The 27,740-nt window shown below is 35.1% G+C and overlaps 3 protein-coding genes across 9 annotated transcripts in view; 2 read left to right on the top strand and 1 right to left on the bottom strand.

Annotated features, from left to right (window-relative positions):
• Positions 1-11,779, top strand: part of LOC128857260 (armadillo segment polarity protein) — a 46,867-nt gene extending 35,088 nt beyond the window's left edge. For 2 of the 6 annotated variants that reach the window (XM_054092933.1, XM_054092934.1), the window contains exons 6-7: positions 2,880-2,973; positions 10,411-11,779. In XM_054092933.1, the coding sequence (XP_053948908.1) occupies positions 2,880-2,973; positions 10,411-10,646 (330 nt within the window). In that variant the 3' untranslated portion in view covers positions 10,647-11,779. Of the gene's footprint in view, positions 1-2,879; positions 2,974-6,339; positions 6,769-10,410 lie in introns of all 6 variants that reach the window. The other 4 variants (XR_008453908.1, XR_008453909.1, XR_008453910.1 and 1 more) reach the window with 4 other exon arrangements.
• Positions 11,780-15,559: 3,780 nt separating this feature from the next.
• On the top strand, positions 15,560-23,383 carry LOC128857265 (actin-related protein 2). 2 transcript variants are annotated; one of them, XM_054092939.1, is made up of 8 exons: positions 15,560-15,851; positions 16,663-16,773; positions 17,074-17,088; positions 20,487-20,702; positions 20,810-21,019; positions 21,099-21,248; positions 22,314-22,592; positions 22,663-23,383. In XM_054092939.1, the coding sequence occupies exons 1-8, from the start codon at positions 15,804-15,806 to the stop codon at positions 22,831-22,833; spliced, it is 1,200 nt and encodes a 399-aa protein (XP_053948914.1). In that variant the 5' UTR covers positions 15,560-15,803; the 3' UTR covers positions 22,834-23,383. The 2 variants fall into 2 exon arrangements, with proteins under 2 accessions (XP_053948914.1, XP_053948915.1); XM_054092940.1 differs by lacking the exon at positions 17,074-17,088 and having other exon boundaries at positions 15,561-15,851.
• A 3,475-nt stretch (positions 23,384-26,858) lies between these two features.
• LOC128857266 (NIF3-like protein 1) overlaps positions 26,859-27,740 on the bottom strand; it is a 36,134-nt gene continuing 35,252 nt past the window's right edge. The window contains exon 4 of the mRNA XM_054092941.1: positions 26,859-27,516. Within this exon, the coding sequence (XP_053948916.1) occupies positions 27,100-27,516 (417 nt within the window). The 3' untranslated portion in view covers positions 26,859-27,099. The remainder of the gene's footprint in view (positions 27,517-27,740) is intronic.

Genomic DNA, 27,740 nt, shown 5'->3' on the forward strand with positions numbered 1-27,740 from the left:
AATTGGGTTGCTCAAAACTTGCTGTATGCCTATTTATAAGATTGGGTATATTCATTTATTTATGTACATACATAATAATACCTAAACCTACAAGATTCTTTTTATTTCAACAAATATTAGTATTGTTTCTTATTAGTTAGAAAAACAAAGTTGTAAATACATATATAAAAGAATAGGCGCTAGTGCTTGAAAACTATATAATTTTAATTACAATACTTTAAATTTTTATTTGGGATTTTAAATCCCGCGTTTCGTTAAAGAGTAGTTTAAAAATTATAGAGCAAAATAATGTGCAGCTTTCTAAACAGGTTCACCGGCTCAGGCCTCGAAGTGAATTCACTCACACATATAAGACACCCACATATGCGGCATAGGCAGGCAATACTAATACTTTGAAACATTTAACAAATTTGCACTTAAGAAATTTGTTTACTATGAACAAAATAAATAAAAGAAGGCATTGTGAGAATGTAGGAAGAACCAATTTTCTCTCGCTTTTCACTACTATCAAAACAACTATTTCTTAAATAAATAAATAATTGGCGTTTACACCCTTTTTGACTGTTTGGTCGAGCTCCTATTCCTGTTGATGTCTTGATGTTGTTCCACAAATGGAGGAACCTACAGTTTTATGCCGCCGCCGAACGGCATATGGGTTTTTATGAGGACTTTCTTCATGGCAGAAATACACTCGGAGGCTTGCCATTGCCTGCCGAGGGGCGACCGCTTTTCGAAAAAAAATGTTACGGCTACGGCTTTTTCCTAACAATACTTAATATTTAGTAGCATATACAAGGTGGCGCAAAATTAATCACCCTAACAGAAGATTTATAATTTTTGCAAAAGTAGAATGAAGTGAAAGTTGCACAGTATGTAATTAGACGAGCAATGGCGCGCGTAAAGTTCAAAATAAAGATTTCCATCACTCAAAATCATTGTTTTTCCATTTAGAAAATAAAGTTATTCAAAAACAAAATTGGATGATTAATTTTGTGCCACTTTGTATACGTCTGGAAGTGCATTTTTAAATTTAAAATTTATCAAATGTAAACAAAGAAATAGAATTTCAAGCAATTATCTCTAATCGCTTCTAGTATTATCAACAACAAAGGTTAACCCTTAACGGCCGAAAGGTCCCTCTACGGGGACATAGTACTTATGCGATAGAAAGACCCCAATACCGGGACATGAAAATAATTCAGTTTTCTTTTTCATCGCTGTAGTTTTCTTTAACAAATATTGCAACTCTGTATATCCCTGGTTTATTGATCATATAAGTAAAGTAAATATATTGAATTCATATCTAAATAAATCAGTTTAAATGTTTACTTTAAGTTTTCATCCTTATAAACGTTTTGGAATTTCACCTAATTTTCCGTCGTCTTATGGGCGAGTATTACAAAAAAGGCTTTCGGCCGTTAAGGGTTAAAATAAACATTGGTGAAATTATTCGAAATTTGAAAATAAAATGTCGACGTTTATTTATGTTTGTTGGGTGATAACTGCTCAAAACTCCAATAAAAAATTGTTAGTATAAAGTAGTTAGTAGCAATTTTGTAATTTCCTAAGTAAACGTCAAAATTATATAAACAGTTACTCTGCTAGTGATGGCATTCCTGCCATGAAAATTTAAGTTTGGGAAAAAAGAAATCCATTATTTTTGCGTAAAATTTTTGTGCAAATGGTTTGTTGTAGCAGTTAACTGGTTTAAAATTGTTCGATGGCTGATCTTAGCTCCTGGGCGTTACTACGACTACTAACGTTTCGGTCATCTTCGATTATTTCCGTGATTTTATTGATGTTTTCTTTAACTTCAAAAATGCCTGAACTGAATCGACGAAACCAAAATTTCACGCAATTATTTGTTCAAGTATCGACATCATAAACACCATTCACAATTTCAGCGTCCTGGATTACATTTTCGCTTTTTTCAAAGAAAAACTATAAAACGAGCAGAATTTTCTCTTTGTCAACTTTCATTGTTAACACCCTGTAACTCACAGCTGAATGAAACAAACAAAAAACAGCAAAAGCTTTTTTTAATGTGAAATATCACTTAACAACGAGCATAAACTTTAAATTGTTTGATCGATACTTTACGATATATCGATAGCTACAGCCATCTAACGATAAAATAATGTATTTCTTTTTCCCCAAACTAATACTGGCCGCCGTAGCCGAATGGATTGGTGCGTGACTACCATTCGGAAGTGCTTAGGTTCGAATCTGTGCATGAAACACCAAAATGATAGAAATATTTGTTTCCAATAGCGGTCGTCCATCGGCAAGCAAGTGTGCTGTTTCCTTATTAAATATGTTATTTATTATCTTATTATATGAGGTCTGACAGTGAGCCTGTTAAAAAAAACAACTAAATTAAAAAAAATATAGTTTTCCCAGTCGCAAACAAATTATTTTAGCGTAGAGTAGTTTGTTGGCTTTACAATTATGATTTACTTATATTTTTGTCTACATGTTTTGTTCTAACATTTTTTTAAATTAAATTAATTTATATATTTTGTTTTTGTTCTGTTCTTTTTTTGCATTTATGTACTTCGTTTGTAACACAATCACAAAAACAACCGTTCACTTTACTCTATCACAACACCGTTGAATTTATAAATTGACCAAACACCGAAATTTGTGCTAAACGTTGAACATTGCATTATCATCACGAAATCACAACGACTATTGCTACAAATCCACAATGATATCACAATAAAAAAAAATAAAAAAAAAACAAAAAAAAAACGTTCCTATACCACAAAATATAACCAATGAAACCTTGCCCACATTGCCCTAACCACTCGTCCAATTGCACTTCCTTGGAAATCATTTGTATCCTAACAACTTTCTGCAATTTTCGCAATGTTACACAGGATATGCTTGGACCCGAACAAGCATATGAGGGTTTATATGGGCAAGGCCCGCCGAGTGTACACAGCTCACATGGAGGTCGAGCATTCCAACAAGGTATGTATGATGAGTTTCCAGTCCCTTGCGTCTGTGTTAAGATTACAAACTGAAACATTTTATGTTCCAATGCGGTTTTCATAAATATGCGAAATCGTCACGATAGCATGAGGCGTTCATTCGTGAAACTAAAAAGCAGAATGTATAAACAAAAAGCCAAATTTTGCAAAATTCCGAAACGGCGTAATCGAACATCACCACATTTAGAGAGTTGCAATTAAAAATGTTAAACATTTCAAATGTTTTTATATTTTTGCTATTCACAATTAATTACCCACTGCCGCCAGTTAAAAAAAAATATATATATTAAATCCCCGTTGGTTATCCCCGGTTTTATTAAATGTTATATAATAATATGAAATAACAATTTACATATTTGCTTAAAGCATTTTTTTATTATACGTACTTAAAATTAAAAAAAAAGTTGTTTATTCACCATCAGTACCTTTACGGGCAAAGCACAATAACATATAAGTAATGCACAACAGAAACAAACCTCAATATGCAGCATTGAATAACACCAATAATCCATTTAGTTCCTCTACAAAAGTGAAGTGAAATATTTTAGCTTCAAAACGATTTTGATTTTTGTTAAATTTGAAGTCTTGCATTTGGGTTTGAGGACTTGATGACGTGGACGTTTTAAAACGACGCAATATTTAATAATTTGTCGTTAAATGTATATTTGTTGTTGTTATGAACTAATATTTTAAAAATTAATACATTTTTCGAGCTCATAGTCAATCGATTTCTTCTTGAAAATTTAAAAGACAACTTTAGTCGGGTGGTAGAAGTTATAACTGAGCTCACGGCACCGGGTCTGTGCAATACAGTGGCTTAGCTAGCAGAAGACGATGTTTCTAGTATGGCTGATTTATAGAAAGAAGTCTGAACAGTGATTTAGTCGGAAATAGAAGTTATAACTTTTAATGCTGTGACTATTATTGTTTTAACAATTTTCAGTAAAAAGAAAAAGTCATTAGACTTGACCTCGTGGAAATATAAATTTTGTCAAAAAAATCATTGAAATGAGTGGAACCTACATAGTATACAGGGTGCATATGATATTTTAGAAAAATTTTCGATTTTAATCAAAGCAGTCGCGAAGCAGCAGTCAGGTGTTGCGGCGCGCGTTTTCCCGGTGTTTTGAAGATTCATAAATAAGGGGGAGCTGCCGTAATAACGGACGGACAAGTAATGTTAGACAAGTACGCTCCCATATTAAAAAAAAACAATTTAAAAGTAGAATATCCTGGAAATTTGTGGATTTTTAACCCCCATTCAAATAATATATATATATTGTATATGTAAAGCGTTTTTCAGTAAGAGCGCTTCAACTTTTGTTTTTAATAAAACACAAACGGTTTGACTTTTTTAACTAATTTTTTTTTATTATTATCGAGTTTGAACATATACATTGAAGTATGAAATTCGATTTCTTTTGCCACCGCGTGCACGTTTTACGAAGTCCAATCGTTGAACCCAATTTTCGACCACTCTTTTGCATAAATCGGCCGAAATTCCAGCAATTTCGCGTTCAATGTTGGCTCTGAACTCACAAATCGTCGCCGGCTTGTTACTGTAGACCAATGACTTCACATAACCCCAAAGAAAATAGTCTAGAGGAGTCAAATCACACGAGCGCGGCGGCCATTTGACCGGTCCATTTCTGGAAATAATTCGCTCATCGAACTTACTCTTCAACAAATCAATTGTAGCGTGTGCTGTGTGGCTTGTGACCCCGTCCTGTTGAAACCACATGTCGTTTAAGTCCATACCATTCAATTGCGGCCAAAAATAATCGTTTATCATGTCGCGGTATCGATTTCCATTCACAGTAACGTGGCGATCGTTCTCGTCAACGAAAAAATATGGGCCAATTACGCCGCCGGCATGTAAACCGCACCAAACAGTGATTTTTTCGGGATGCAACGGTGCCTAATGAATCACGTGGGGATTGTTTTCTGCCCAGTAACGCATATTTTGCTTGTTGACAAAGCCATTGAGCCAAAAGTGAGCTTCATCATTGAAGATGATTTTTCGACTTTAAACTTTCTTAACAGAACATGCATTTTTATAATAAAATTCAATGATTTGCAAGCGTTACTCAAGTGTGTAGCGTTCCATGATGAAATATCGGAAAAAAGTTGAAGCGCACCTATTGAAAAACGCCTTATAATTGGCGCGTACACCCTTTCTGGGTGCTCCATTTGAAGTACTCTTCAGCATCGGTTCGACAAATGTGTACTTTTAACGGACCCAATACAACGTCCAATGCAATAGTAAAACGCCGATTCACCGATAATGTTTGTAGAAATTGTTGATAAAACCATGGAGAACGTCAAGTTGAACAGACATGTTGGCACTTATTCGATTGCCTAAGATTTTAAAGATGAATTGACGATTACTCAGAAAACTCTTGGAACCATTTGCATAACGATAATTATAATTATGTTAGTTTGATTGTCGAAATAAAGCGGACAAATGTTCGGAATTTTTTACTTCATCTCATACACAAGGTGGTGCAAAATTAATCACTCTAAAAATAGTTTTTATTTTTTATTTTTAGTTTAGTAAAAAAGCTATTCAAAAAAAAAAAATAATAATTCTGTGCCACCTTGTCAGCTGTAGCAAATATACCCAAATACATTAGTTATTGCATTGCCTTATTAATATTAATTTTTTTTTTGTTAAGTTTATGAGAAAAATGAACGAATATTTCACTTCAATATGCTATATGAAACCAATAAATTGTCTAATTATATTTTTTAAGTTATAAAAACAAAATTACAAGCTTGTTGCCACCCACTCATGCAACCTTAACCAAGCCCACAGCAAGTTGTAGCATAGAATACCCCTGCAAAATCCACGCATACCAGAGTAACGCCGCGAGTTAAACACTCCAAATGTATGGCGTTACTCTTTTTATTTGTTTAGTTATTTACCACGAATTTTGAGTTTGTTACAATACAAATATGTATCTTAAGCAATTAGTGCATTTCATAAATTAGTAGGGCTTGACAAGTTGTAACACCTGTTTGCCATTTGCTCATGCCAAGCTTTACCATGCCATGTACGTTACGTAGAAGTCGTTCACAAAGCTAGTGTAACCAACATCCATCTATTCACCAAAACTCACTCATCCAAAAGCAAAGTGTACCAATCGATAAATTATTTGTAGTCGTACAAAATGTGATATTAATATTGTAACGATGAATTAACAAAACGTTCTCTCTTTCTTTCTCTCTCTCTCTCTCTCTTCTCACCTCACTGTTTTTCATCTGCTCGCTCGCTTGCTCGGTAAATTTTTTTTTTTGTTTTTCGAAAAATGTAAAATAACATACGAAAAAATATGTGTCGCAACAGTTAAGCCAGCCTAACATATATCATCACTAAAAATTAATACAATTTCAGAACGATAAGTTTGACGATTGAAAAAGAACAAACAAAAAATGAATTTGAAAACGTAAAAACGGAAAAATTTTGGTTAAAGTTTCGAATAAAATAGAAGGCTAAGCAAAAATACACATTACTCGTACCATGTAAACATTATTCAAAGTAATCGTAGACGTTTTAGGCAGTAAGATTTACAAGTTTTGCATTGCGAGCAAGCATACGTACTAAAAAAAAAGAAAGAAAAACTAAAAAAAAAATAAAAACCGTAGCGTTCCCGTTGTAAGCTAACATTACTCCTTCAAATCAGACTTAACCAAAATCACCAGCCAGTCAATCAGCCAGCTTAGGAATGACATGACACCCGCTTTGCGCGTACAAGCAATGAAAATTTCTTCATGGGTGACTAAAAACAAATTTTTGTGAATTTTTAACAGTAAATTACGAGATTTTACTTTAACTTTTGTTTTATTATTTGTAAATTGCCTAGATTTTAGATATGTAATTTAAATTAGTGCATAGAGTTCGGCATAGATTGATTTCAGAACTGTTTTTTTTTTGTATTATAATTTTCATTCCAGATAAAGTTTTATTTCCCCTTAAGTGTTTTCCACATTATTATTACTAAGTAGTTTTGATTTCAGTTCTGCACATTTTATATTACATTCTTCAGATAAAGATTTCGTACGTATCTCCTTAATCCTGAAAATGTAGAAATTTGTGCTTTGATGTATTGCATGCCTGGTCCTGCTGCACATTTTCGTTTGGTTGATTGCGAATATTTTTGTTTTCTGGTAATACGCAAAAAGTTGCTTAAGGGGGAAGTCTACTGTGACAAGGGAAAAAACAGGCTTATTTTCCGGATTTTATTTCTAACAAAATATTGCTCGTACATAAAATCTATTTAAACTCTTATCTTTATTATATATTTAAGTTTTTGAAAAAAAAATTTTAAGTCAAAATATTCAAAATGGCCGCTGTGGCACTTCTGCAAGCGCAGGTCCGCTTTTCTTAGGTGCCTAAACGGTGTACATGAAATCTTACGTTTCGGTGATCTAAAACAAAAAAACAAAATATTGTTATCATATACATAGTATTGACTCTCGTCTGACGTAGGATTATGTCGATAAAAAATTTTGGCGTTGAAAAAAAAATTCTTGAAATTTTTTTCTTTTTTTTTGCCTAAAATTGATGTTACTATTGTTTATAACAATTTAACAAATAACGATATCAAAAAAATCCTATGTCAGACGAGAGACACTATTATAGAGAATATATAATTAAATTTTTAAGCTGATTCATTTATCAGAACTCGAGATATCGTGTACACCGTATACAAAAACTTAGTTTCGAGAAAAATGCGTTTAAAGTTTCAGTATAGCAGGTACGCGCTTTGGAGCGCTTCGGGAAAAGGTCGAAATTTCAACGAAGAAAAATTTAGCCAGCTGTAACACATATTGTACCTTATTTAAGAGGGTTCAAAGTATTTTTTAAGCTAATAAAAAAAAAATCGATTTTTTGAAAAATTCACAGTAGACTTCCCCCTTAATACATTCTTAAACCTTCGTTGAACATCTTTTTTAAAACCTTCGGTTGGTCACCCGGGTCTAGCCTTTTTTCGTGCTGTTCGGGAATCCTTTTTAAAAGGTTATATCTATTAATCGATAGCAAATTAAATTTTAAGAAGCTACCTGGAAGCTTTTGAAATGAACTAGAAGAGAGGGAGAAACTCTTGAACACCTTCTATGTTCTTGCCTTGCATTAGCTAGAACCCGAAAGAAATGTTTAGGAGCTCTACAATATGAGAGGTTAGAATGTCTCTCGGGGTTAGGGCTTTAGAGCTTACTTAGATTCGCAAAAGACGCAGGCTTATTACAAGAAGCCTGCTACAAGGAAACGTGAGGGTCAAGCTCCATATGGTATCACTAAAGACCAATAGGTCTGGCTTTCAGCCAGACAGGTTAACCTAGGCTAACCTAACCTACCTGGAAGCTCAAGTCGTTAGCTATAATAGAAATTCGTTAAATTCACCTCCAAAGTCGAAAAAGCCAGTCTGGTCAGACCCGAGTGCCCCATCAGAGGGTTAAATATTTATTCCACGTATAGAAAAATAGGAGTTGGAATTTACTTATAGGGAGGCGAAGTAATGCCGATCATAAATTACGGCGGAAAGCTTTAAGTCTTAAATTCCTTTGAGGATCATTTATACAATATTTTATTTTCACAGATAGTTTTCTGTCACAGTCACGAAGATGACAAGATGTAGAAAGGGTCAAATCGTCGAACACTATCTCTGTCACTCTGCCCCGCTTTGACGATAGCGTGTATTCGCGCTCTGCCTGCCCCTTGCTTTGATTGCTAGGTATAATGGAACTGAGGGGACTCTTTCTAAACGAAATCTTCGTATACTTTAATATAATCCAAGCCAATTGAGATGTGGATACAGAGACACAAATACCTCTTCAAATCTCACCAAGCGGAGATAGCAATCTAACCTCAAAACAAGTTAGGAAATATGCGAAATTGAAAATTGGAAGTTTTTGATCAGGTTCGCAATGAATGCGTTCAGACAGTGAAATGGCAATATGTTAATCTTACGTACTATAAAAATGTTTCATTAATACTTTGAGCCCCTGGGGACCGGCGCTGATCTTTCCCGGTAGCCGGCTCCTGTTCCTGGGAACCGTCGTTACACTTTTCATGGGACCAAACATAAATGTAACCTGAATGAATGTAGTCAAATACACTTTTAATGAGCTTTATTGAATCATTCTAAGCGAAAGTGTGGCTCGGATTTACACATGTAACAAAACGTAACAACCTTTTTTGTTAAATTTTTGGCTTTCTTAGACCCAAATAATCTTTAATTTTCATCATAATAACCAGAAAAGTATTTCCGAACTTTATGACCGTCTGCTTCTTTTTTCTGTAATTTATGAACAGTTTTTCCTTCCCGATGTGGAATTTGTTCATCTACTCGCTGTGTCAGTCCATTTACCAATTGTCTCCGAAATTCCGTAACTGATATTTTCTTTTCGGTTACTTCTTGAAAGAGGAACAGGGAATTTATCGCTGATAATAGTACACTATCGCATACTTAGAGAGCGATCGCTTTCTGCCGGCCGAGGGGAAAGGTCAGAAATATGGGCGTCGCACTCAATGTGTGTTGAGAAAGAGTGTTGATGAGTCCACAAAATCGAGATATAGCTAAGCATATACTTAGTTCAACTATTTGACAATTTTCCAATGTGACAGTAGACAAGCAAACTTTAAATAAAGCGTACGAGGGTTGCTATTTATACTTCTAGACTAACAATGGGAAAAATGAATTGGTGGTTTTTTGAAATATTCTCGACGTTGATCAATGCGTTTTATATTCGTTTGAATTAATTTCCGAAGCAGTTTGTCCAGTCGTGTTTTGAGAGCTGTGTGTGTGGACATGCAGAATTTAATTGCTGCTCAATCATTAAGGGCACAACATCGGAAATTCACTGTACCAGTTTTTTACGGCTCTAAAGGATGGTGCCGCATAATGATTTTAGTTCATCAAATATTTATCCAAACTTGTGCCAGAATTGAAGCCACAATTTTGCCATCATTTGCGTCACATTTTTTGCTGACTGATCGAATGGACCATGTAACTCGTAGCCACGGCGTACATATGCCGGATATCATAGCAAAAAAATAAATGCCATGAAATTATCTACCAGATTATAATAAAAAAAAATCATTCCAAAAATATTTCTGTTTTGTATTATCATTTTAAATTCTCAAGCTCTTAAAAAAGAACCCGATAAATTATAAAAGTGTTATATTTTTGCATGTTTTTTTTTCTTGTTTTCTTAAAGAAGGAAAAATAATTTCTTTTTTTTTTTAGTTTTTTTTTTTTGCTGAAGGCAAATTACATTTTTCGCAAATGAACCTTGATTTTTGCATGCATTCGTCACGTAATCAAAATTTGTCCGCATTCGTATAGAAGTGAAACTCTAAATTGCGCATTTATTTGAAATTTCGATACTCATGGCCAAACATCTCTTTTCACAGGATATGATACTTTACCAATAGATTCGATGCAAGGCTTGGAGATTAGCAGCCCAGTTGGAGGCGGTGGCGGCGGTGGCAACAGTGTACCACCAAGTGGCGCACCAACGTCGCCATATTCAATGGATATGGATGTAGGTGAGATCGACGCTGGGGCCTTGAACTTTGACTTGGATGCAATGCCGACACCACCAAATGACAACAACAACTTGGCCGCTTGGTATGACACTGACTGTTAGACTGAGTAGGTGGTGAAAGGAAATACTTACGCAGATTTATGATTTGTATGACAAGTATGCTTGACATTATTTCGCACAGCTTTTGGCTGAGATGAAATGATTTGTTTTTAACCAGCTTTTGCTTTACAGTGTTTACTTTTGAATACATACAAAAATACAGGAAATACTTACAAAACAAAAACAAAAAACAACAACAAAAGTAAATCATTCATTATCAACAACAACACATGTATGAGAACATTTATGTATGTAAGATATGCTACATATACAACAACAATTTGTGGCATAAGCAATTGTGCCGGATTATCAAATATATCTACATATATTAATAATTCGTGTCTAACTGTGTCAAAAGTAAACAAAAACAAAAACAAAAGCAATTATACCAAACTTGTTACGAATTAAAAATAAATCTTAAGAGAGAGGTTGGCGTTCGATTAGCGTAGGCGGCCGCAAAATGATAAGAAACAAAATATCAAACAAAAATATTTTTAAAAACAAAATTCTTTAACACAGCGCATTTTTAGCAACAACAAAAAAATCAAATATTTTGTGTTCTCGTTCGATCATGAGTTTTATCCTTTATTTACGATAGTATTAAGTTTTTTCCTTTTACATATTTACCTATTTACATTTTATAAATTTAACTTTTTATTAAATCACACATTTTTCCGCATAGAAAAGAGCCTGCCTGCATTTCTTATTTTTACGTAAACTAAGTATGGTGATTTTGAACAGGGTAAACTTCATTTTTATGATAGATCGGGAAGATTTAAAATTGAAAAATATACGAAAAATTACGAAAAATACAAATATTAAAAGAACTCATTCACAAGTCCTGCAAAAAATGCAGTAAGACAATTACAAAAGAGCATCCAAACTTAAGTCTAAAATTTAAAGTACTACACACAAATTTGAATGAAATAAACTAGTTTAACTTAAACTTTACTTTATTCAAATTTGTGTGCCTGATTTGACTTTTTGTTTTTGTCATACAAATCATAAATCTGCGTATGGATGCCTTCATCATACGCGGTGTTTTTTCATGCAAACATACACATCATAATTAAGTAATAAGTGCAACATAATGCGCGATTTGAATAAAAATGTGAAAGCTTTCACATTTTATTGAATTGGTGTTCATATCTTTTTCTTACTAAAATGGGCAATGAAACACGTAAGTAGGAACTGATAGCTGTGGAAAACGAAGGGGAATCTCACCACAGAAGCGATTCAGTGAGGCTCGATTCAAAATATCATTGCGGTACTTGAAAACGAGCATGTTAAACAATTCGATGATTAATTTTTACTAATTTTTAACGAATAGCTTACTTAATTGCCCGTAACAACAACCCGTTGCCGAGTTACGAATACTTGTATAGTGGTCATGTGCTCAAAAGGCAAGTTACGTATTCAAGATCAGCCTTATTTGGGTTCCGGGCAGAGAGATATTGAGAGAAACTGTAAAGCTGATGAGCTAGCCAGAAAAGGTACTCAGTAATAAAAGTACCATTGGAATACCTTTGGCCACGAGTAAACTAATAATAAAAAACAACATTATCCAAGAGGCCAATAGGCCATGGAGAGATAAAGATACATATATAACAGCTAAGCTACTATGGCCGCAAATAAGAAAAGGACAAAGGAATTGCTTAGTCTCTCAAGAGATAATATCTCGAAGGTCGTAGCTTGTTTAACCGGTCATTGGCTATTTGGCAGGCATTCCTCGAGACTAGGAGTTTTCTCCCATGAATATTGCAGAAGTTGCAGAGATGAGGAAGAGGAAGAATCAGTTGAACACTTCCTTTGCAATTGTCCAGCTCTAGCTAAAATCAGAGCAGGTTGTCTAGGTAAATACTCTTTTAGTTCTCTTACAGAGCCGTCTGGCGTGGGTTGGGATCAATTCTACGTTTCATAAGCCACAAAATGGTTCCACGAAGGAAGGTAAATGGGGTTCCCGTGCAGCACAGTGGTATCACAACGGACCTGTTGGTCGTGCAGACCGACTAACACCATAACCCAACTTAACCTACGGCCTGCCGAATTCTGTTTCGCCAGGTATCTCTGTTTTCCGCACACCTTTTGCAGTTTCTAAATGGTTTAGAGGTAGTCAGAATTTTCAAAAAACTGAAATTTTTTTGCATTTTCTTATTAAGATATTGTGTGATAATTTAAAGTGAATCCGACAAATACTTCTCGAGTTATTCAACAATTAACAAAGGGCGCTCAGGCGCTCCTCACTTAATTGTGGGCCTAATTCTCATCGGTATGCTGAGAAAAGGGGTGCTGCACGTATGAAATCGATATTTTGGAAGCTGCTATGAAGGCTGAAGAAGTATAATATTATATGGCCCAGGAATAGATGACACAGTGTAAGTAATTAAATAATTCGTTAGCGTAAATCGATAGTAAAACTTTAAATGCGTTTTTCTCAAAACTATGTTTTTTGAACTGTAACTTTAAAACCGCTTGATAGATTTCAATAAAATTTATACTGATTTTGAAAAACATAAAAATTAGGCACGAATTTTTTCGAAGGATTTGTTTTTTTTTTCGGGCTCCACACAAACAGCGATAACTTTTACAATTATTATTATTTTTTTTTTTTTGAAATTTTGCTAAAATCAAGTCGAAACATGATGCATTATTGCCAAGTTTTTATTTTTGTAAAATTAAGCCATTGACTAGTAAAAAAAAATGCTTGAAACTCATAATTTTTTCGGGCCTCTGATTACCCCTAACCCCTTAAGCCAAGAGAAGTCAGGTCACCTTTAATTTAGTCCTTCCACCAATTACCGTCTCAAACACCTTCCTCGCCGGAGCAGTTCCTTTCATATGGATGACATGACCTAGCCATCTTAGTCGCTGCAGGGTGACTCGGTTAACTAGGTCAACATCTCCGTAAAGGTCATACAACTCGTGGTTTATTCGATTGCGGTAATCGTCATCTACGCGAGCAAGGCCAAAGATCTTGCGAAGTACTTTCTTCTCGAAAGCTCCAAGAGCGGCTGCATCTGATAATTTAACTGTCCAGGCTCCAGTGCCATAAAGAAGCACCGGGATGATGAGCGTCTTATAGAGTGTTGTTTTTGTTCATTGAAAGGAGGCTTTACTACTCAATTGCGCACTTAGCCCAAAGTAACACCTGTTGGTAAGTGTTATCCTTCGCTTAACGAAGAGCATTTCTTAAGTATTCTTTGTTATTTATGGGATGTTTTCCAATATTTATTTCCGGGATATGCCATTGAGGGCGAGTTTGAATGACCTTTGGGCGGTTAAACAGCAGTCACTTTCACACAACATGAGAATAAAATGGTTTTGATCAGAAGTCCTCAACAAAAATAGTGAATCGATTTCGCAACGCTAACGAGTTTTTACAAAAGTAGCTTTACAAAAGTGTATCGTTTCGTTGCAAAGGAGAATTGACGAAACAAAATATTGTTATCGTTAACCTAAAACGAAATAAATTAATTTAAATAAACATTTGCCCGTACAAAGGAATGGAAAGTAGAACAAACAATAATTCATATCATAATGTGTGAGAAATAAATATAAAAATAGTTCCGTTTTCAAAATAATCAGCCTATGAGATGAATTTTTCTTCATTTCTTATAGTAGTTTTGTCAATTCGTTATTATATTATAAAGGGGTTTTCAATTGGCGCGGGTCGATTTTGGCGCCCTGTGGCAGCCATTTTGTTTTGGTGACATTTGTCAAATCTCTTGTTTATTATTCAGTTGTTTATGCCAAATGATAAAACTTTATTATCAAAATGAGTGTTCATTAACGCAAACGTTGCGCGCATTGCGCCCATTTTTCGGTAGACGTGGTGGCCCTTCCAATTTCTTATGACGACATGTGGTTCCAGCAGGACGGCGTTACGTGCCACACAGCAAACGCCATTTTATTCCATTTCAACATCTACCCTATATTTGTGAAAGATATTTAATTATTCTTGACCAATAACAATTTCGGAATATCATATTTTTTAAATTTCATACTTTGATTAGAAAATTCTTAATTTGATTCACCCTGTGTAATTGCGCTACAGTCTGTAATGCAGTTTCCAATTTGGTTATAAAAAGAGCTGCCACTTGATATTTATGGTTAATATAGATAGACTGTTAAAGTTATTGTCCAATGTACACTTGTTTTATTGAGTTGCTTTACTTTGGAAACTTCTATGGCCAAATGGTAGTTGTAGCATTGAAAGCTGTCAAAATAATAACGTGGTGCCAGATTCCCAGATACGAGATTACACAGATTGAGATGGTAAAATGCGTAAATATATAAATTATAAAAGAGAATAGAGATAAACTAAGTGAGAGTAAATATTTGAGCAGGTCCCATTGGAGGAATGCATATGCATATGTACACAAATTCTCAAATCTGTTTTAATCTTTATTGAGTTTTAACCGTCATGAGTGCACAAAGTAGGCATGTGAAGGCAGCCGCACGACACTAACGACCTTTTCACATGCCTCCCAAAATCTACTCATCTAACCCCTCTTCCTCTGGACCCAACATGTCGAAACAGCATGTTTCTTGGGCCTACCTTTAGATGAGCTAGACGAAGACGATCGGTGATATACCCTACACTGAAATGATCACTGTCCTTTTATCACAAAGCTTTTTAAAGCATGACAGTAAATACTGAAGTAAATTTCTTTAGTACCGAGGATGATGCACTTCGTCTTACATAGGATGCATGTAAATATATTAAAAAAATACCAAATTTGCCTATAAAACGGCTGTCAGCTGAAAATTAACCAAATAACAACAACAAAAATAAAATAAAACTACGCGAAATATAAAATAATTATGTATTTTAAATCTTGTAGGTATGTATATGCTATAAAGTTTTCGAAATTTCGGCCGAAAATACAAACGGCAACACTATACAACATAAGTGTTGCTACTTCAACACAAATGGCCCCACGGATTTTGACGTTAGTCATCGCCGCAAAAAAAGTAAAGAAATTCCTATTGCCCATGAATTTGTGGCTGACAATATTAATTATATTTTTCGGCTATTAATTGTGAAGTAGAAAGTGAAAAAGTATATAGAAAATTCAATACAGGAGCGGTGTAATCTGCAAGCGAAGGAATTGAAAGCAGTGATCGTCGGTGGTCGAGTCAACATTACCAACAGTGGAAATGGATAGCAAGGGACGCAATGTTATCGTATGCGATAATGGAACCGGTGTATGTATTAAGCTTTGCTGGTCTGACCACACCTACACGGCGCCTTGATTTTGCCAAATGTATGCCTACAAATAAGAATTAAAAAAGATCTACATTGCTGGAGCTAAACAAAGTGAAATTGATCTGTTGTGTTGCGTGTGTGTGCCCACCTGTGCTGACCCTGTGTGCTTGCAAACAAAGCATTTTGAAGATGATAAATTGCAATATTTATTATTTGCAACCCATTCAATTTTACTAAATTAACTGGGAATAAAAAACATTGGTTGGGATTTAATTTTTAAATCACCAATGCAGTGCTTCAAATCAGAGTTACAATATTTGTTGCATTAGTCATGCGAAATGCTTCTGTAAAGCAGCCTAAAATGGTGTTTTCTTTATCTGCTTTTTATTATCTAACTCTTTCGCTTTGCTTACCATTAAAAGGTGCGCATAACTAACTAGCCAACCTGCAGTGGTACTAGTACTTGAATTTTGAAAAATGTAGCCTCATAAGCTGAATGTGCTTAAGAGATATTTTACCCAATCTGAAGACAGTTTTGTACAACTGTGAACTTGAAGTACTTCATTGTTACTAATAAATCCCTCACTAATAATTCCCTCACAAATTAAATCATATTTGAAACCATTTTAATAAAAAAAAATCGGAATTGATCTAATAACGAAAACTTGTAAAGCCAAATATGCTGTTTTGGCAAAAGTGCATACATTTATACAAAACATGCGCATACACATATACATATGTATATGTTTTATTTATCACTTACATGTATTTGGATTAGCTACATGCAATGAAACTTTATTTATCTTTCAGTTCGTGAAATGTGGTTATGCTGGCAGTAATTTCCCTGCACACATATTTCCCTCCATGGTTGGCAGACCGATAATTCGTGCAGTTAATAAAATCGGTGACATAGAAGTGAAGGTGAGATTAAAATGGTTTACTCAATTTATATGCAATAGCTAAAGTTTTTATAAATTGTAGAAATGATATTTTTATCAACAATTTGTTAAGCTCTTTAAAGCACGAGTATCTTAAACAAGCTGTTGATGAAAATTTAGTAACCAATTGAAGATATGCCTAGTTAAAGTGCTTTAGCTTGTTACTTTACATAAATGAAGAACTAAGTTAATAAAAGTTAAGAAACTATTACATTTTTATTAAAAGCCTATTCTTACGTATTTTTCTGTTCTTTTCATTACCTTTTTAAAAATATTTTTGCAGGATTTACATGTCGATGTAAGTCTCTATTTTTAGACACCATTAACTTTAAAATGTGAACAAATTAGAATTCTTAGAATAATTTAGATATGCCTATAGAAAATGTAATTTCAGAATGCCTTGAAAAGCTACTAAAAAATAAGCAAAACCACATACCGTAAAAGAGCAAACGCTTCGCAAGCAGCTAAATATACATATGTAGATATGTATGTGTATATGTTTGACAAATTATTATGCGCCTGAGGCACCATAGCGCGCATACCTACTAACTGACTTGAATACCTTGCATTTGAAACCTTTTTGGCTAAGCATCACTTTTTGTTTTCTGAATGTTAAACAATACATGCATAGTTATTATTTCAATTTGTATTCTCTTTTTTTAATTTTATTTCACGTGTAATTTTAGAGATTCGATCTCTATTTGATGGTGTACAAAGAAGTTTGAGTTCTCTTACTAACATTTTTTTTCGAATACTAACAATATTTGCGCATGTTAATGTATTATTTCAATTGTTGTTGTTTGAATATGAAAAATATGTAAATTTCAAACTTAGGTTGAAGGAAGAAGCTTTTCGTCCTCCTAAGAATTTATCACTTTTTTCGGTAACTTGAAATATTTACGAGCATTAAAACTGTTACGGCGTCTAAGTATCTACCCTTTTAATTTCCAGAGCTTTGAATACAATGGGCTTTTAGCCTAAATGAGTTACCATTCTCTCGGTGCCTCTTGGCTAAACAAAAAAAAATGTCAATTGCCTTTGCAAATCTGTTGTGTACGGCCAAAAATCAATTTGCATAGGAGATCAAATTTGTGCATTGAGGCTTTCTAACAACATATACAAGGTGACGCAAATTTAATCATCCAATTTTGTTTTTATATAACTTTTTTACTAAATAAAAAAATGGCTTTGAGTGAGCAAAATATACATTTTAACCTTTACGTGCTCCATTACTTGGATGCTTGTATAGTTCAGCTGTTTAGTTCAGAAGTGCCAAATATGACTAATGTACGACGCCGCTTGCAAATATTAGGTGTATTCATGTAGAAATTATTCAGTAACTTAATTTCCGAGAGTTCGCTCTCAAAGAGAAAAATATGGAAAAAGTGCATGAACGCAGTAACAATTTGCAAGTTTTACAAGCAGCTGATTTAATTGTTGGCGGGATAAATCACAAAAATTAGAAAAAATTTCAGTTGAGCTGCTTCAAATTAAAAAAAAAAAAAACAACAAATAGACATAGCGCTGCTACGTTGCCCGGGGTCTTGTCGTCCGAATGGATACAAACGCTCCGGCTCTGAAAGTATTCGTTGTGGTATCAGCTGGTGGTAGCAGAGGAAGAGGAAGGCCTCTTTTGCATTGGAAACATTAGATGGAGAAGGAATTGACTTCACTTGGTGTGTCCAACTGGCACCGGTTAGCACAAAAAAGAAACGACTGGCGCGCCTTGTTAAACTTGGCCAAAATCGCGTAAGCGCTTATTGCACCAATTAGATGCTTTTCCAACATCAGGTTAAAGAAGTCACACGACAGCGAGACACCCCGTCTGAAACCTCGTTTTGTGTAAAACGGTTCGGAGAGGTCCTTCCCATTTCTGATAGCGCTACTGGTATTGAGCAACTTCAACTTGCATAGCCGTATTAGTTTTGCGGGGATACCAAATTCAGATTCATCGCGGCATATAGGTAACATCTTCGAATAGTAACATCGTCGTACGGTCGAATGCAGCTTTGAAGTCGAGGAAAAAATGGTGTGTGTCGATTCCCCTTTCGTGAGTTTTTCCAAGATTTGACTATTGTGAATATGTGGTCGATGGTGGACTTTCCAGGTCTAAGCTTAGCATCACATGATTTCATTTTATCCACAATATTTTGTTCCATTTCATCATCGCTATCAAATGAAGAACATTCCCTTGGCGATTGTGTTGTTGTGGCAAACGCAGCTTTCTTCCAAATTAGATAATAACCAAGAAGTACAAGCATGAAACACAAAATAAACCTTCAATGCTTTCGATTTGTACTTAGAAAATTACAGCAACGCTGACTGGAGGCGGTGGTTCAGAAGGGCATATCTCTTTACATTGACCGATTCCTATTTAATATATGACTTCAAATAAACTTAATGAATTTTATCTAAAATATATTTATTGACATTTTCCTTTTTAATCACCATTTTTATTTAAGTTTAGAACTTTGACTGTTCGCAAATTTTAATTTGTTTGTTTTTTACTTTGCGATCAACTGTTTTCCCCACTTGCAAATTCTTACAAGTAAAAATGTACTCGGTAAAAACTTGCAACTTCCCCTCAAAATGAAATGCCATTTTGCTCTCTCACTTTCCCCTACTTTGCAAGTCTTTTGGATACATGAACACCAAAACATGATAACAATTGTTACAAATTATTTGCTTCACGAGCATACCTCTTATGAATCTTCCGATAGGGTGACTAATTTGTTTATAAGACATATGGAAACAATTTTCGATTTGCTAAGTTTAGGTTTGAAGGTTTTGGTTTTCGTAGTTTTTGTAGTTCTACAACGCTTCTCTTTTGTGTTATTATTTTACATTATTAAACATCTTTAATTTATTTAAAAAATTTTCTTAAACATCTCAGAAGTGATGTTTTACGTATGCAAATTTATCCAATAGGTATGTGTACTATGCGTACATACATACATACAAAGTCATATGTGACGCTCTCATCCAATCGCTGCTAGTTGAAATTGGAAAATCTTTAAAAACTCTTATTGCTGTTGTTGCAATGGCATAAAACATGACTCATATATTTTAAAAGAGGGCTGCTGAAGTAACAGTATTTGGCGGAGTATAAAGTCAGGTCGTTCCGGTAGCATCGAAACGACATTCAGCGGAAGGCGAAACTTTTTTGAAACATGTTGCTGTAGTATTAAATCCATTTGCTTCCAGCTGTCATATGGGAGCGGTAGAAAAATTCAACAGCTCTTTGGCCGAGAGCCTCTCCTAGGTCAGTTAACAAAAATCAATGGTCAGCGTCGTCTTGGCTAATTGGGTTGTTGTTTTTGTACCAGCATAAATATTCCCCACATCTAAACGGGGCATACTGCTGAAGTGATCCAACTGTCGTAGGGACGCTGCTAATTGGGTAAAACAGCTTTGTGTTCCGCATTTGAGCTACAAAAATAGTTAACATATCACCCGCCGCCGCTTATCTGTTATTTATCTATTGCGAAGTGTACCCGAATGTTTTTGTAGTTGCATATAGATGAAGCTAAAATTGCGCTTTATAATGGATTAGTAAAATTCTATTGACTGTACAGTGTTTCAGCATTTTCCTCTTGACTCTTGACTTGTTATGCCGTTAATAAATTGTAATTCGTATGGCATGCTTCGTTTACTAAATGCTTTTATCATTGGTGTCGCACAACAAAACTTTTACAGGATCTAATGGTGGGCGATGAAGCCTCACAACTACGCTCGCTCCTGGAGGTGTCCTATCCAATGGAGAATGGTGTGGTGCGCAATTGGGAGGACATGTGTCACGTGTGGGATTATACGTTTGGTCCGAAAAAAATGAATATTGATCCAAAGAATACAAAAATACTTTTGACAGAACCGCCCATGAATCCACTAAAGAATAGAGAAAAGATGATTGAGGTAAGTTGCAAAAATTCGTTAAAATATTATTATACGGTATATTTTCTATTTTCACATGATTTTTGGTATATTCTAATGCTTTGAATTCTCCAATAACTACTTCACAGGTGATGTTCGAAAAGTATGGCTTCGATTCGGCGTATATTGCAATTCAGGCAGTGCTAACACTTTATGCGCAAGGCTTAATTTCGGGCGTCGTGATCGATTCGGGTGACGGTGTGACGCATATTTGCCCGGTGTACGAGGAATTTGCACTGCCACATTTAACCAGACGTCTGGACATTGCCGGCCGTGATATCACACGGTATCTGATTAAGGTTAGTGACTCTGAAAACTGTCTCACTGCAAATGTTCATATGGAATAATAAATATAAATGTATATTTTGTTTATTATAGTTACTGCTTTTGCGCGGTTACGCGTTCAATCATTCCGCTGATTTTGAGACTGTGCGCATGATGAAGGAGAAACTCTGTTATATCGGTTACGATATTGAGATGGAACAGCGACTGGCATTGGAAACTACTGTCCTTGTTGAGTCATATACAGTGCGTAAATAACCGATGTAGTTTGTTAAATATTAGTTTCGCGGTAGATGGCTGTGGTGATCGATGGCCCGTTGAGTTTATGCTCGTTGTCAAGTTGACATTTTACTCTAAACAAATTCGTTTGCTATTTTTTGTTTGTTCCTTTCAGTTGTGAGTTACAGGGTGTTAACAATGGAAGGCAACAGAGAAAAAAATACGTTGCCAAGTGTTGCCGCCCCAGTAAACTAGCACTGTCTAGTGCACCGCACTCTATCACTCGGTACATTTTACAGGTTTTTTTTGATAAAAGCGAAAATTCAAGCCAGGCCGCTGAATTTGTGAATGGTGTTTATGGTGCCGATACCGTTGCAGCTAACTACTAGTCCGGGAGCCAGGGGTCATTTTGACCTCATCATTTCATGCCGACTGATTTTAATACTGAAGGCAGACACCATCCAATGGATGACGAAACCAACCGTCACCTGGTCCAGTAGCGGTGGGTACGTGCGTGGGATGCTGCGAAACGTGTCGGAAAAAATTTTTAACAACTCATTTTATACCGGCTGAAATTTTTTTCATGTATTGTTTACATTTAGTAGAATGAAAAAAAAAAAATTGTCAGCTGCGCGGTAGAGGGGGAAAACACGTCAGCTGAACAGGTGAACTTATAAAAAAAAATTGAAAAGTAGGGGTCATTTTGACCTCATCACATCCACCGCGGGTGCGCTAGCTGACATTCACTTTTGTTATTCATGAAAGCTAAATCATAAGTATAGTCAAGAATTTAACGGTATAAAGACGCAGTCCAAAATTGACCCCTGGCTCCCGGACTATACGTGCAGTTTTGGTTTCGTCGATTCCATTCAGGCGTTTTTGATGTTAAAGAAAATATCGATAAAATCACAGAAATAATCGAAGTTGACGGGCATGTTAGTAATCGTAGCATCGCCCAGGAGTTAAAGATTGACCATAACACAATTTTAAACCAATTACGAAAAGATAATGGATTTCTTTTTCCCCATCCAAATACATATAAATGTACTTGTACATATATATATATTTATTTGTTTTTCTTATTTTCTACAGTTACCCGATGGTCGTGTGATAAAGGTGGGCGGTGAACGTTTTGAAGCGCCCGAGGCGCTCTTCCAGCCCCATCTAATAAACGTTGAGGGCCAAGGCATAGCTGAGTTAGTGTTCAACACCATACAAGCGGCCGATATCGATATGCGCCCGGAATTGTACAAGCATATCGTTCTATCTGGTGGTTCAACCATGTATCCAGGTCTTCCTAGTCGATTGGAACGCGAAATAAAGCAATTGTATTTGGAACGTGTGCTCAAGAATGATATCGATAAATTAGCGGTATGCGGTGCAAAGTGCAAAATAATGAACAAATATTTATAAAAAAAAAACACATTTTCACTCTTTGCAGAAATTCAAAATTCGCATTGAAGATCCACCACGGCGAAAAGATATGGTTTTCATTGGTGGCGCTGTTTTGGCTGAAGTAACAAAGGATCGCGATGGTTTTTGGATGTCGAAGCAAGAGTATCAGGAACAAGGACTTAAAGTATTACAGAAACTTACGAAGAGCACTCAGTAGTAGTAGCAAGGGCCAAAAAATACTGTTAGCATTCAAGTTCTGCGTACAGATATGTTTTGTATTGTGTTTTCATAATTACCAATACAGCAGATTAGTATATGTAAATTTAAGTTAAAAAATGACAAGACAGTACTGTTATCTATATTAATTTTCCAAACAGTCTACATATATTAACTTGCTCTATTTATAAAATTAATTATTCCTTTCGCTTTTAACTTAAGAGTTTCGGATATTTCTTTTCTATTTCAAAACAAAAATGGACACAAACGACTTTGATGACTTGCTCACACACCACTTTACCGTAAGATACAAATAGTTACATACATACGTACATATACGCTTTGTCTAGAAAATTAAATTATAGATATGCATTTAATTTTTATGTGCGTAAGCTATGAAAGCCATTTTAAATGTTCTGTACACTGTAAAAATTTGATTACTCCTACTCCCCATTGTATGCCAATTCTACTTATGTAGCACGATAATTTCCCACTGTTGCTATGATTTAAAGATGAAAAATGAAATATTTTTTATTTAACCTAATATAAAATTCGTATTTCTTTTTCTCTGGTTAATGACGGGAAGACAATATGTTCGAATTAAGTTTTTCTAATGAAGGCGATTAATTAAAAAATTAACCCTTAACGGCCGAGAGCTTTTTTTGTAAGACGACGAAAAATTTCTGAAATTCTGAAAGGTTTATAAGGGTGAAAACCTAAACTAAACATTTAAACTGATTTATTTAGATATGAATTCTATGTATTTACTTGATTTATAATTTTATATGGTCAATAAACCAGGGATATACAAAGTTGCAATATTTGTTAAAGAAAACTACAGCGATGATAAATAATTGAAATGAAAACAGAATTCTTTTCATGTCCCCGTATTGGGGCCTTTCTTTTTGTGTACTATGTCCCCGTAGCAGGGCCTTTCGGCCGTTAAGGGTTAAAAAAAAACTTTAACTGAAATCTATGTGTATCGACCTTATTTGCTATTTATGAGACTCAAATATTTTTAAGCTGTAATTAGTGGTGCCGTACCTTAGCCTTAACCGGAACCATAGTAATCAGCTGTTCTGATCAAACATATGAGATCATTGTAAGCGATTATAGGTGCAGCGCAAGGCTAATTCAACACCATAGGTGGCGAACCCTATACCAAAAGTTACTTTATTTTTCGCGATTTTGACAAGTCTGACGTCAGCTCCCTTTCCAATACAAAACCAACAAAAGGAGCAAAAATTTCATGTTTGTGAAAATTCGGTGAACGGCTTGGTAATACATTGATTTATGAAATTTAAACTATACAAAATAACGAAAACGAAGTGCCGTGTGTTAAATTGTGAAAGCACAAATAAATATATATAAAGCCTCGCCGACGAGATCCAGGACAAAACAAACAGAGACCGACCTATTGGACCGGACAGTGTTTAGACAGGCATTAAACGACATTCACCGGGAGACTGTTACCACCTTCATAAGCTCCCGTCCAGTGAATGCCGTAGTCGGAGTCCAACCACCACCCATTGCAGATGAAGAGCTCCAGCTTCCCCTGTGTTCTGCAGGTATGTGCAAATGTGTGACACATAGCGCCGGTACAGAAATGCAGTAGGTCTGCTCATGTAGAAATGATCCAATAACTTATTTTCCGAGAATTCTCTCCCAAATAGAAAAATATCAACAAAAAAAGTGCGTGTAGCGTAGTACACATAACAGAAGTGAAACTTTAAAGGAAGACAAAGAAAAAGGGGGAAACCCGAGAGAGAATGAGAGAGAGAGAGAAAGAATATATATCTAAATACATTCACAACATTTGCAGAGAATACAAATAGACAAAATTTACAAAAAACGGAGAAGGGTCGACCGGTGTAGGTAGACGCCGGACACAAACCGTGGCAACAACGCGCACTACTCTGAGCGTTTATCACCCGCACAAACACAGCGATTTCAGGACCACAGCAACGGCAAAAATTATCGCAAGGCAATACCAATAAATCCGACGCCGGAATGGATAGCACTTTATAGTACGTACAAGCATTAGCCAGGAAACGGAAATAAGCGTCAAAAAGTAGGCACCAAAAAAACGCCAGAAAATTGGGACCAAAAAACGCCTCAAACAGTAGACACCAAGGATATATAACGCCAAAAAGTACCAAAAATATATTTCCGTATAATTTGTGAACAAGATTAGAGCTCAAGCGTTACAAAGAAGATTATTTAAAACCTTGGCTGATGAAATTGACTGTTAATACGGAGAGCTACTTCTTCACGCTGAAGTGCGATGGTTAAGCAGAGGACGAGTGCTCAAACGTTTCAATGATGTCCTGCCTGCTATACTCCAACTTTTCATAGAACGCGATGAACCGATTCCTGAACTGGAAAATTCGACTTGGCTCAGAGATGTTGGTTTTCTTGTGGACATTACAGAGAAATTAAATGAGCTTAACTTGCAGCTTCAAGGCAGGGATAAAGAATTAGCGGAAATGATTTCTGATATAAATGCATTTATTACAAAACTTGAATTTTGGGAACAAAACCTAAAAAACCGCGATACTAAGCATTTTCCTATTCTTTCCGAAAAGATATCCAAAAATCTATTAGAGCCCTATGACAGTAAATATCATGGAAATAGTTTCTAACTTGAAGGAAAACTTCAAAAATCGTTTAAAGGATTTCAGCAAAATTGCTTTAGTGACGCAATTTGTTGTTTCACCTTTCATGGACATTGATATATATACAACAGTTTGTAACTTGTGTTATGAACAACTTTGGCGAAGACATTGCTGTGACAGAAATGGAACTGATTGCCTTTCAAAGTGACTTGACTTTAAAATCTTTAGGTTCAAATACAAAATGTATATGGACTTTAGTAAGTAAAGATAAGTGTTCAGTTTTATGTCGTGTTGCGCTGAAAGTGAAAGCGTTATTCAGTTCAACTTATTTGTGTGAATCTTCTTTTTCCAATATGAAATTTATTTAAAATAAATACCGCAATCGGCTTACAGATATACATTTGGATAACTGTATTCGAATGACTGTATCAAATTATACTGTAAATATTAAAAAAATTATCGATGAGTCAGAATGTCAACCTTCTCATTAAATATTATCTTTTTATCTGCCCATATTTTATTTATATAATAATGTACTATTACTGTTTTGTTGTTTTTTTAAGTCTCTTGTGATTTGCCATTATGACTGCAAAAAATTTTGTTACGATTGATAGGTGTGAACATGGATGTAGTTATGCATAAGTATAAACACTATAAGTCATAAGTTTATTATATATACAACGTTTATTAGTAAAATAAATACATGTATTGTATGTCGAATATAACTGTGTATTATTTAATTTATGTTGGCTTGTGCAAGTAGCTCGCTGTTTATTTCAAAATCTTGAATGTAGCTCAACACATTGAAAAGGTTGGCGACCACTGATCTAAGATATATATATAAAGTATAGCTCTCTGTCTTCTTTTCCTCTACGTTATATCTTTTTTTTCTCTCGCGGAACGAAAATGCCCAAAATGTTGCATGGCCTTGAAATTCTACTCTCCATTCTTGCTCGTCCATCGACGCCTAAGAAGTTTCACCTCAAAAAAGTACATGAACGCAAAACCAGTAACACCTTGCAACTTGCAAATTTACGAATAGCTGATTAAATTGTTGTCACAAAAATTAAAAAAATTTTCACTTGAGATACCTCGTATTGCAGTTAAAAAAAAAAAAAAAAAAATTTAGTAAAATGAAGCTTACAAGTAAAAATATATCCAGTAAAAACTTACAACTTCCCCTCAAAATGAGATATCATTTCGCTCTCTCACTTTCCCCTACTTTGAAAGTTTTTTGGCTACATGAACACCAAAATGTCATAATTTGTAACAATTATTACAAATTATTTGCTTCATTCACAGATCTAATGAATTCTCTATTCTCTGGCATTCTCTGCGCCCGGTAAACCAGCGATTTCCTATAAATGAGCTCCTCCTCCCCCGTACACAAAGAAAAAAATGTCTCTGCCAACAATTTTTAACGGAAAATTCTCTAAAATTGCTTCAAAAGCATTTTAGAAGATGGATTCTTTATTTCTTTAAAGGCAGTACACGAAATACGCAACTTTTAGCTGCAGGTGCTTGTTAGACTTTGAATAAGTACACAAATTTTAATTTAATAAAATGCAATAAATGATCTGCTTAATCTTGTATACAAAAAAAAAAGGAGAAAATGCAAATGTGTAGATATTTATATAATTTACCGTCGAAGTTTAACTTTTAATTACGGTTTTCAGAGGGTCCTCGTCCTTTTCAGAAATTATGATTTCACAATCGCCCTTTAGTATATCGTGAAGCTTGATCTGAAATTTCTGTAGAAATCCACGCTCGGAGTTGCTATGATTACACAGAATCACTGAAATATTTCGATGATTTGCGTCCAACACATCGTGATGCGGCATTTCTCCTGTTATAAAAAGATCTGCCTCGTAACCTTTCAGCACAGATGCACCAGAACCAGCGCAAACAGCCACTACGGTAATGGGCGTGTCCATGCTATGATTGACACCCATAGCTAAATGCACGTCGAGCCCGATATGTCTCTGAACGCTGGCTACGGCTTGGCCCAACGTGACAGATGTGGTAAAAGTACGTCCAGCGCCACCAAACGCAGCACCCAAGGGGTTAGGCTGTAAAAAATTAAGAATTTCGGTTTTTATTTTATTATACGCATTTTAAAGAACTAAATTTAAGTTTTTAAACCCAGTTGTGTATTTTGGTATGCAGACTTCATTTTTTCATACTTATATGTATGCATATCCAGCATCACGCAAATAAGACTAGTCGAAACATTATCCAATTATTTGCCAGCTATTATACTCCCCCCTTTAGCTATTTTCGAACAAAAACGCTC

The sequence above is a fragment of the Anastrepha ludens genome, chromosome 3, assembly GCF_028408465.1.
Source record: "Anastrepha ludens isolate Willacy chromosome 3, idAnaLude1.1, whole genome shotgun sequence".
Classification (NCBI taxonomy): Eukaryota; Metazoa; Arthropoda; class Insecta; order Diptera; family Tephritidae; genus Anastrepha; species Anastrepha ludens.

Excerpts from the sequence above, each read along its gene's own strand:
- LOC128857265 (XM_054092939.1), top strand. The coding sequence starts at position 15,804 with ATGGATAGCAAGGGACGCAATGTTATCGTATGCGATAATGGAACCGGT. Across the intron at positions 20,703-20,809 it reads ATAGAGAAAAGATGATTGAG|GTGATGTTCGAAAAGTATGG; the intron begins GTAAGTTGCAAA and ends ACTACTTCACAG. Across the intron at positions 21,020-21,098 it reads TCACACGGTATCTGATTAAG|TTACTGCTTTTGCGCGGTTA; the intron begins GTTAGTGACTCT and ends TGTTTATTATAG.